Consider the following 10,591-nt stretch of genomic DNA (forward strand, 5'->3'; position numbering starts at 1 on the left):
TTCCTAAGTATTTTCTTTTCGCTGTTAAAAAGTGCGGTTAACATTTTAATGGTTAATGTATTAGTAGCCAGTACATGACAGTATGTACCTGAACATTTTTCTCTGTCTTTTTTAGTAAAATCACATTGGAAGCCCCATTTTGCTCTGATAAAGAATTATTTGACCTTAGAGGTTTAGTATTTAAAATTTTATGGGTGAAAAAAGTTTTTTTCCCATTCTAAGTTAGAGAAAGTAAGAGTTGGACTACATATTATCTGCTTTCCAAGTATTCTATCATTTACCTGAGAAGTTATGTTTTATTTTGCATTTATTCTCAGTATCAGATAGCAGTAGGTACATATGTACAGTGTTGTGCTGTTGTGTATAAATAGTAATTGAGAGATTTGCCTTCTTTTATTCTTTTTTTCTTCTTGAGCTTATTACAGTACCACTTTGATTAATCATGTTAGAAAGTGATGTTCTTTACTAGCTATTTGCTTTGATATGCCTGGTATTAAACTTTACTAGTTAATTGCATTTAAACATAATTATTTATATATTTAAATATATATTTATAGGTTATAAATATATATTTAATATAATATAATACATAAATATATAAATAAAATTTTATTCTTTAATCCCAAGAAATAAAGGAAGATACTAAAACTTCCATTTCATGTGTGAGATACCCCATTTAACTTAAGTAAATTTGAAATGAGGCCTGTTACATTTTTTATTTCCTGTCGGACAGTATAATAACCTCCTGGCTATTTCTTGGAACATAAAAGCATTTCTCATTCCCTCCAGCTCTATCAGTTGCAAAAGTACACTTGACTTTCATGTGTTTGTCTTAATATAACCCTTAGTGTTTCAAAATTTCTTTTATTTTAGGGTTTTTTTTTTTTTTTAAATCTATATATTCCTGTCAGGGAAGCACCCTTACTCATGCTTAACAGCTTAGCTGTTTCTCTCCCAGCTGATAAATGGCAAACTATTCCTGGTAGTGGTGTTAACCTGTTGAATCTTAGTACCTGTCTGTCACTGTCCTGCAGCAAAGCTTTGACTGTTTGTGTTCTTTTTTTTCTTGTGGGTTTTTTTTCTTTTGGCATATTGTGTGACATTTTGGTTTTTGTTGTGGTGTTTCTGACTCTTTGTGCCTTTCCTTTTGTGTTTGTTTTCCCTCCTTTTCTCAGTTTGCAGCGGGGCCTCGACCTGCCCATCATCAGGTACTGTACCCTTGCCCCTTCACTATCACCCTTAACTAATAAGTGGGGGCTTTAGTAGCTGCTCTCTTAGAATGCTGCCATTCCATGGACCCCCTCAAACTGCTCTTGTCAAGAGTAGCTTCAGTCAGATGTAATTCAGTTCTTTTTGTCCTTCACTATTTCATAGCATTTTCTTGGCAATAAACCCATTTACTTCTGTTTATGACACATTTGAAAAATAATTATTACTTTTTTGTCAAAAAAATAATTGCTCTGAATTTAGAGAACCTTGAAACATTATAGACATCTTAAACCCACGCAGGTTTTGTGGATTAAGTTTAAATTAACCTGAAATGGAACAGGCAACATTCTAAGGGTTTTCTATTAACATTCTGATGTAACTTGTATTGATGTGTATAAAATAGCATTAGTATTTCTAAAACCACTAATCTCAGTTACTAACCTAGACTTAATAACAAATCGATTAACAATAATATACATTCATTTGCTACATAGAATTATCTTTATTCTTAAAATACATGGAAATTAAATACCTTATTTTTAATATTTTTAGCCTATTGTTCTTTTAAATGAAGTAATTGTATAAATTAAAATTTCAAAAAATGTATATACCAATGCTAGTTTATTTAGCAGGATTATACCACAGGGGTTGGTTTGAGAGAAAAATAAAAACTTGCAGGTCCCTCCACAAATAGCTTTTTATGGAGTGTTTTGAAGCATTTTCTTTTGCTATAGTAGAAAGAGCCTAGGCTTTAGAATCTGATAGATCTGGGTTCATATTACCAGCTCTACTGTATAACCAGCTGAGTTATGCAGATCTTTTTCTGAGCCACAGTTTCCTCATATGTAAAATGGGGATAAATACCCTCTATGTTAGAGATAAGTTAGCCGACACAAAGTAAGCAGTCCATATGTGGTAGCTTTTTTAATATTGTTATGCAACATATTGCAATTTGACAAAATGAGAGAAATGTTACCAGTGTTTTACCTGTGGTGTCATATTTAGAATTCCTTTTACTGAGTAAATGGATATTATTTAATTGAAGGATTTCATGGTCTAACAGTGATTTAATACAAGGCTCTATTTCTCAAAATATAATCTTCCCAATTTAGAGGATGTAAAGAGATTCCGAGGTGTTAGACACTTTGCAAGAGAACTCAGAGATGGTTGTATGAAGCGGATGGCAATTCTTTGGATTTGATAAAGAAATAAAACTCGGGTATTTTTTAGTATCAAGAGCTAGTAGTATTATAGTACCTTAAGAGCTTGGACTTTGGCATTAGCTAGGCCTCGTTTTGACTCTTCCTAATTAAGTGTATGTTCTTGGGTATGTTATTGTTTTCAGCCTCAGTTTTCTGATTTGTAACATGGGGGAAGTATTAATACCCATCTAAGACTGATGTGAAAAGTAAATGAGATAATGCAAATAAAATAATTAGCAGAGTTTTGTCACATACTAATAATATTTTAAAAAGATAATCCCTTAGGTAAAAAGATTGATTATAATTTTTTTAAAACTTAGAGGCCATAGAGGCAAGGCTTAAATTTTAGTCAGAAGTCAAGGCAGATACTCCTCACAGAGAAACCTGGGAGATCTCTGCTCAAGAAGCAGAGCAAAAGACTATTGATGTAGAAAAATCATTTTCGAGCTCCTTGCTACAAGGCTATAAGTATTGCTATAACTTGTGTTCAGTAGCAGTGGTCCTCAGATAGGGATGTTGCGGTGAAGCCTTTATAAATAGTCAGCTTTGGGAAAATCTGTTTTCTAAGCTTTCTTCTATGAGGCTTGTGATACATTTTGTCTTTCTTCGATTCCAACAACCAAAGAAAACTTTAAGGAATCTTCGTAAGAAAAAACTAATTTCAGTCTTGAATTCATTTTTCATGTGTAATGTAACCAAAAAGGTATTGGTAGATTGGTTCTTCATTTAGCTTTAGAATGATGCTTGTGAAATTATGGCATGTTTAAACTATTAAAAAATAGAACTATACATGTGTGTATATTTATTATTTATTCATTAGCAAGAAAAATAATTACTTGCCAACACGAGTTTTTGAAAATGGATTCTTAAGATGCAGGACAAATATAGAGCATTGCTTTTGGATGCAAAAACTTCAGATAACTGGCTGCTTTTTACTACGTCAGTCTTCCTTTTTAAACACCAGTTAAATTTTTTCACTATACCACAGAGAACTAAGTGAAAAGGAAATATATAACCTTGACTCAGGCAGCAGCAATAGTTACCTTAGAGAAATAGAGGAGGAGGGGAGGGTCATGAGGATGAGGTGGCACTGCTGAGCAGGAGGTATGTATGGCATTGAGTAAATTGTTAGGAAGAGCTTGCTATTTTGTATGCAGTTTGTTTTGTTTCACTGTGGAATTAGGTATGGGCATTTTGGGTGGGATAATCAGTTATGAAAAACTTCTCTGAAATTGCAGTTTATTGAGCAACCTTTGTGCTCTAAATGCCAGTAAAATTCCCCCAGTGACAAAAACTAAACAAAATAAATAGCTTCATACATTTCTAGATACCCTCTATGGAGGCGATACTGTTTCCCACTTGAGAACCACTGGCTGCATGTGGTCTTTATTTAAGAGGATAATCTCCTTAGATCTAAAGTCAAGTACAGACCGAAATCCTGAGAGATCCACAGAGAAGGATATGCTCATAATACAAAATAGGACATAGAGACCTACATAATTAAAGCAGTACAGTAAAAAACATTGAGTGGTATACAGAGAATACAATTGTAAGGGGGAAACATCTATGTCCTGGGATATTTTTGATTTGCTGTGCTTAAGACTTAAAGTTGAATTGAAGGCATAAATGGTTTTTTCATCTGTGATTGCTTGCTTTCTCCAGGAAAAGAATTAAATCAAAGGTTAGAATTAGAATTAGTCTTGAATAGTTAGAATTAGCGAATAGATTTCTCATTTCTCCTTTATTCCATTATTCATCAGTGGCTTCCTTTCTGATCACATAGCCTTTTATGCTTTCATCTTATTTATTCATTCATTCATTCATTCATTCATTTATTTATTTATTTATCTGTTTGTTTATTTATTTATTTATTTATGCATGTATGTATTTATTTATTTATTTTTTACAAAACAATGCTAGGTGATGTTTCCTATGATCGTTGTTTTCGAAGTCCAGTAGTAAATATGTAACTGTTTCTGGAGGCTTAATAACAACTTGTCCTATCAATATTGCAAACAAAGTATATTAAGTGTTATTTAGGCCAGCTATTTGGAGATAATTGCTTGTGAAAAGAAAACACCATTATTCAGTTTTGTAATTTAAAACCTATATATTTTTTCTTAACAAACAAAGACTCATGGACATGGACAATAGACTAGTGTTTACTAGACGGTAGTGTGGGGGGGGCGGGGGAGGAGAGAGGTAGTAGATGGAGTAAAAAGGGTCAAATATATGGTGACATTAAAGAATTAAAAAATAAATTAAGTAAAAAAAATAAATAAAGCCTGTATATTTTTTCTTCTTTATAAAATGAAGTTATCTGATTGAAATGAAACAAAATTTTGGATAGTAAACATTTTTAGTTTAATAGAACCAATAAACTGTTATATGTTTCTTGTACTTTTATTTAGAAGATCTTATGTGTAGCCAAACAGGTCTCTTTCTGAGTCCCTCAAGTCAGGAATACCATGCTTCAGTTAGCATTATTTCAGCCACATCTTCTTGGTGCTATTAGTTTTTGGCTTTTGCAGGGATTCTTTAGATTAATAAGGATGTTCTGTTCTTTTTGCATTTTATAATGAAGAGAGCTTTGGAATAGAATAATAGTTTTCTTCAAAGGTGAAAGAAGTCCTAAGTAATTTTATATGCAAAAACACCCTGGCTTTCGAACTATGTCAACTATGTTTACTCTGATGTTTGAAAATCCCTAGGTAATTAGAAACTGAGAGAACAGAAGGTACATTCAGAATTAAAAACAAGTCACTTGGTATAATGTAGATTCTGGCTTGTGTTATTAATTTCATGTCTTTGGCCATTGAAATTTATGTAGTTGTGATTTAAAGTTACTTATATTCCTGTTCTTATTCGGCTTCTGGGCTTCACAAGAGAGATCAAGTGTTGGTTATGTACTGTGGCTAAGTAGTCTTTGCATTGTGAGAAAGACCAAGGAATTGATATTTAAAAGTGTTCATAAGAACAAAAGCATTTTGCATTGTTTTGATATATGAATTTAGTTCATCTCATGTTCTGAATAATATGCTACATTCAAAGCAGTTGGATTTAGTGTAAACAACTGATAAGCTCTATAAAACTTAGCAATTTGGCATCAAGGAATATATATTACCTGGTGGCAAGCATTGAAACTGTGCCTGTTTTCCTGTTGCAGTTTGGTTCTTTTTGCAAAAAAGATTTAAAAAAAGAAACAGCTGGCTTATGTTGATTTTCCTTTTTTCTTTTTCCATTATGACCTTAAAAGTTTTCTGTATTTGAAGTTCTGCTGTTAAATTTGAAGTCTTCCTTCCTGGTCGAGTAATATTTGTATTGCTGTAGGCAGTTTCTTACATTTGTAAAGTAAAGTAAATGAATGCTTAAGGCTTACCTCTGGGGCCAGACCTGGCACATCGGAGGTAAATGGATATTACTAGGAAATCAGATCAAGCATCTATGTTGTCTTATGACCAGAACCCTTATATTTTTCAGAGCTTAATGTAAGTCAGTGATGAACGGTTTTATCTCATGTTTTAGTTACAAGGAGTTGTAGGGTTGCAGCAGAGACAATGAAGAAAATACAGGTTGGGTATAGACATAACTGGGACTCAGTCTTAGCTTTACTACAAACTAACTTTGAACCTCAGCTCTCTTATCTTTGAAATAGATAGAATATGCTCATAAGTGATATAATATTGAAGTGTTATAATAACAGCACCTATTTCCTAAGGATGTTGTTAGTATTAAAGTCCCTGCCTGTCACAGTACCTGGCACATAATAAGTTCTTGGTAAGTGTCAGTTTCCTTTAAGCAATGAGACAGCCTGCCTTTCCCCCTTTTTCTCAAGCTATTTTTAACTATGAATGAAGTATTCTATAAGGATGCTCATTTCCCACACTCTACATTATGATCTGATGCAACACTTTTTTTGCCCCTGAGAGAATCCTTAGGGGTTTCTTTCCTCCATTTGACATAATCCTCTAAGGCAGCACTGTCCAATAGAACTTTCTGCGATGATGAAAATGATCCATATTTGTGCTGTCACTACAGTAGCTACTAATCACATGTGGCTATCAAGCATTTGAATTGTGCAATGCAGCTGAAGAACTGATTTTTAAATTAAATATTAATTTTAATTTAAGTAACCAGATATGGCTAGTGGCTTCTATATTGGACAGCTTAGCTCTACAGCTTACATCTCCTAATTCTTAGTGAATTTAGAATGTAATAATCTAGAATTTAGAATGTAATAATCTTTATTATAAATTGTAAGTCTCAGCAGAATATGTGATCGATACTTGAGTGATACCCCATTATGTGATATTTTACTGCATGTCCCTTTGTAACTTGGTAACTTGTCAGAAAATTATAGCTGTTATTTTTCTTGAGTACTTTAGAATTTTTAAAGATGTTAACCTAAAATATTCTTAATTGCATATTTTACTGTTTATCCCTCTAGGAGGCTGAACTATATACTACAAATTTTAGGGATTTCAAAAGCATATTTTAGATAAGATTTTTGTTGCTTTGAAAATTAATAAGTACTCAGTTTTTTCCCGACATGTGAAGAACGAATATGATTGAATAGGATTTTTCTATTTCCTGAAAATGAATAGGTAGTTTTCAAAGAATTTATGATTATTATGTAGTTTTTTAGAGATATCTTTGTCTGTTGATGATCTTAGAGAGAAAAGTCATGAGAAATGTTATAATTACCAGAAATGCTTCAGAAAGCATTTATTATTGGCCAGAAGACTGGGTAATGGTGTGATCGCTGCATCTTTAGAACAATCTTCCAAGAGTGATGTTTTCTTTCTGGCTTCTGGTGTTTTTGTGAAAACCAGCAGTTATGAGTACCCTAAGTTCACCCTCTATTTTGGAGCCACCCAAAGTATTGCCTCAAATGAGGGCTGTCACCTTCCTCTGCCATTCTCCTGGCACACTAGTGAACTATTGAAAGATAAAATACTTAAAACAGATTGAAATCAGATTTAGAGATATGTTGTACATGGGTTTTCTCTACCTAACCCTTTTTAACATTTTTATCAGTGACTTGGATTGATAATATACCTATCAACATTTGCTGAGTAATTTTGACATTGCTTGATATTCTCACAATCCAAAAAAAAAACAAACTACAATCTGAAATGATGGGTTGAAACTATAACTTTTATAGCACTTACTAGCTATAGCGTACCACTCTAAACACTTTACATATGTATTAACTTAGTCTCACAATAAACCCTCTAACCAGATAATTTTCAAAGGAACAAAATTTGCAAGATTCCTTATATGAGCTTCAAAACACAGCTGTAAGAGTACACACAGAAGTGAAGAGCATGACTTAACTGCCAGGTTATGTATGAAGAAGATTTATGAGTCTTAAATGATTGTAATTCAGTACCAATCAGTAGTAAAATATGATTGACAAAAGAGCTCTGATTCTTAGTTTCATTAATGGAAATATAGTTGACCAGAATAAGAGAGAGATATTGTTCTTTCATTCGGCAACAGATATTTATTGAATGAAGGCCCCATACATTCTGGGCAGACCCCATCCTGGATATTTATGTTTGGTTCTCTAGCGAGACTTTGAGCAGTGGAAGCAGATTGAGAGAAAAGAGTAAGTAAGCTAGTTAAAGAATTCAAAATCTTGGTTGGAGGGACAACGGGCAAAGGGTGACGATTGGCTTGGAACAAAAAAATAGATAGTAGTGTCCAAGTTGGCAGTGACGGAAGTCTTCGGATAACATAGACATTTGTCACTTATGAAGAAGGATTTGACTTCGATGTGATTTTAGATATAGACATTGGACTGGAGGGTAGGTGACACAGAGAGAAAAATTTTGAGCCAGAAGAGAAAGACATTTTCAGTGTCAGAACTTTTGAGCCAGAAGAGAAAGACATTTTCAGTGTCAGAACTCCATTTAATGATGAAATGGAACTATGTCTTGAGTTGTTTAAGTTTTGTTACCCAAGAGCATGTCATATAAGAGATTCAAACTTTAGATATATGGTTAGTATAAACGGCATGCACTGTCCTTCTATCCAGAAGAGTTTGATTCTTTTAATGATTCTTCATCACTCAGTGGAGAGGAAAAGAGATTCGGAAGCATTGCAAGCATTGCAAGCATTTTGGGGAAGCCCATTCAAATTCACATCCTTTTCAGTTAACTGTGGTTTGCTGCCTTGCCAACCTATGGAATCTTATTTTCCTGTACTGGTATTTTAAGTGGCGGTGGGTGTGGGGTCGATGGGTTGGTGGGGGCAAGCTCCAGATAGCATGTCCTTGTAAAAATCTTCATGAATGTTGTCCCCAGGTTATAAAAGCATTTGAAAGTTTCAGTTACTTTAAGGGAGATAGAGAATTGGAGTCTTATACATAGAATAATTTTGCTTTCCTAAATAATAAACATATATTTTGTGAAGTAACTGGTGTAGCAATTTTCTTACCAGGGATCAATTATGATGTAAGGATGTACCACTCTTTAGTGTAGTTGGATAGAGGTCTTGTCACATCCTTTCAGCTTTTGAAACAGTTCCTTCTGGCTGACTACACTTGTTTGAAAATACGAAGGGTGTTCCATTACATGAGAGATAGAGTGTATAAAAATTAGAAGTATAGACGTAGAACCTTACTATGTTTAAATTACACATGAAGGGCCTTCAGCAAGTTACTTAATCTCCCTGTCGCTCGATTTCCCCATCTATCTCATGGCGATGTTAATAATAGTACCTACTTTAGAGATTTGTTGTGAGGCTAAGTTAATATATGTGAAGTGTTTAGAGTAGTACCTGGAAACTAGCAAGTGCTATATAAATCTTCACCATTGTTATTTAATGTGCCTATATGAATACATTTTTCTATTTAGCTTCAAAGCTGAAATCTTAGTTTATAAAAAAATTATTATATGTCCACATAATCACAGATTTTGTGTTTTACTGGTTCGGCTGTATGTTAATATTAGGAGTATCATTGAAACACTTGTTTCTCTTTAAAACCTACTGAAGAAAAGTCATATACTATTCAGAAACCTCCTTGAATAAGATGAAACCTGTTATTTTAAACAGGCTTGTTAAAAATGCCAGCAGAGCTTTGGAAAATAGTGGTAAGAAAAGTACTCACATATATTAAACTATTAAAATTGTGTGAAAACTTTGCCCATATCTATTTTTCTTGCTCTGCATAAGTTAATGGGCAGATTTCCTCTCTCTTTCCCACTATAAACCCATGTTTTCAGGCTAATAAGTACTTTGAAAAATTCGATGATAATATAACCACAGAGGAATATCACCTGTATCTATTTGACACTCTCCTTGTCTTGGCTGCCCTCTAGAGTTGATGGAAAAGGATCTTAAAAGATTAATCTTTTTATCTACTGTGTCTAACATTTAGTCATTAATGCTCAGTAGGTTGAGCAGATGAATGACTCTCTTCTCCTTGAGGCTTTTAATGGTTTTGTGGCTTCTAATGTATTAACTAAGTTATAAAAATGCTGAAGTTCATACCTGAAATGTGTTTGCAACTCACATACATTGGTAAATAATAGATTCTGTCTACTGTGTAATTAAGAGAAGTGAAGTTTAGTATGAAAAGTTTATTAGTTCAGTGTTCCTGGTTGCAGTGGACAGAAATTCTTGTTTGTGTCATCAAAACTGTGTGTCAGTGGGGATAACAAGAAGTCTATTGCTGTCCTGTGGCCCAGCCCAGGTTACCAGCTTTGCCATTAGTACTTTCTTTTCATCTCCATCAGCCACTCTCTGTGGACTTCTCCATCTGGTTCCCTGTTCACTCCATTTTCCTACTATACCTTACTGTCCATTGTTTCTCTGTGACTTAACCTCTCTAGGGCTTTTTTTTTTTTTTTTTTTTTTTTTTTTTGGCCCTAGGATATGAGGGCTGAATGGGGATGAACCTTGGGCACTGGATCCCAATTTTTCCACATCAGCACAAGATCAAAAGTTATTTCTACCACCTGTGGGTAGCTTGATGCTTAAGAATAGGGACAAGATTGGACCTGAGTGGGCCCAAAGGTCAGAGGTCAACTTGCCTTTATTTGGACCAGTAGCAACACTTAGGTCTGGAATTGTGAGGCAACTGAGGAGATTTTGGAGCTAGAGCACATATTTAGACCGTTATTATATTTACCTATTTTAAAGCTAGATGTGGCCTCTTATATGCCTGGTTAGTG

General features: G+C 33.9%; 1 protein-coding gene across 17 annotated transcripts in view; it reads left to right on the top strand.

Annotated features, from left to right (window-relative positions):
• EIF4G3 (eukaryotic translation initiation factor 4 gamma 3) overlaps positions 1-10,591 on the top strand; it is a 279,210-nt gene that overhangs the window by 138,951 nt on the left and 129,668 nt on the right. For 12 of the 17 annotated variants that reach the window (XM_025041397.1, XM_015598933.2, XM_015598925.2 and 9 more), the window contains one exon: positions 1,176-1,208. The exons of the other annotated variants lie outside the window; for them this stretch is intronic. In XM_025041397.1, coding sequence (XP_024897165.1) covers positions 1,176-1,208 — 33 coding nt within the window. The remainder of the gene's footprint in view (positions 1-1,175; positions 1,209-10,591) is intronic. 17 annotated transcript variants of the gene reach the window in all.

Source organism: Pteropus alecto, unplaced genomic scaffold (assembly GCF_000325575.1).
Source record: "Pteropus alecto unplaced genomic scaffold, ASM32557v1 scaffold39, whole genome shotgun sequence".
NCBI classification, from domain to species: domain Eukaryota; kingdom Metazoa; phylum Chordata; class Mammalia; order Chiroptera; family Pteropodidae; genus Pteropus; species Pteropus alecto.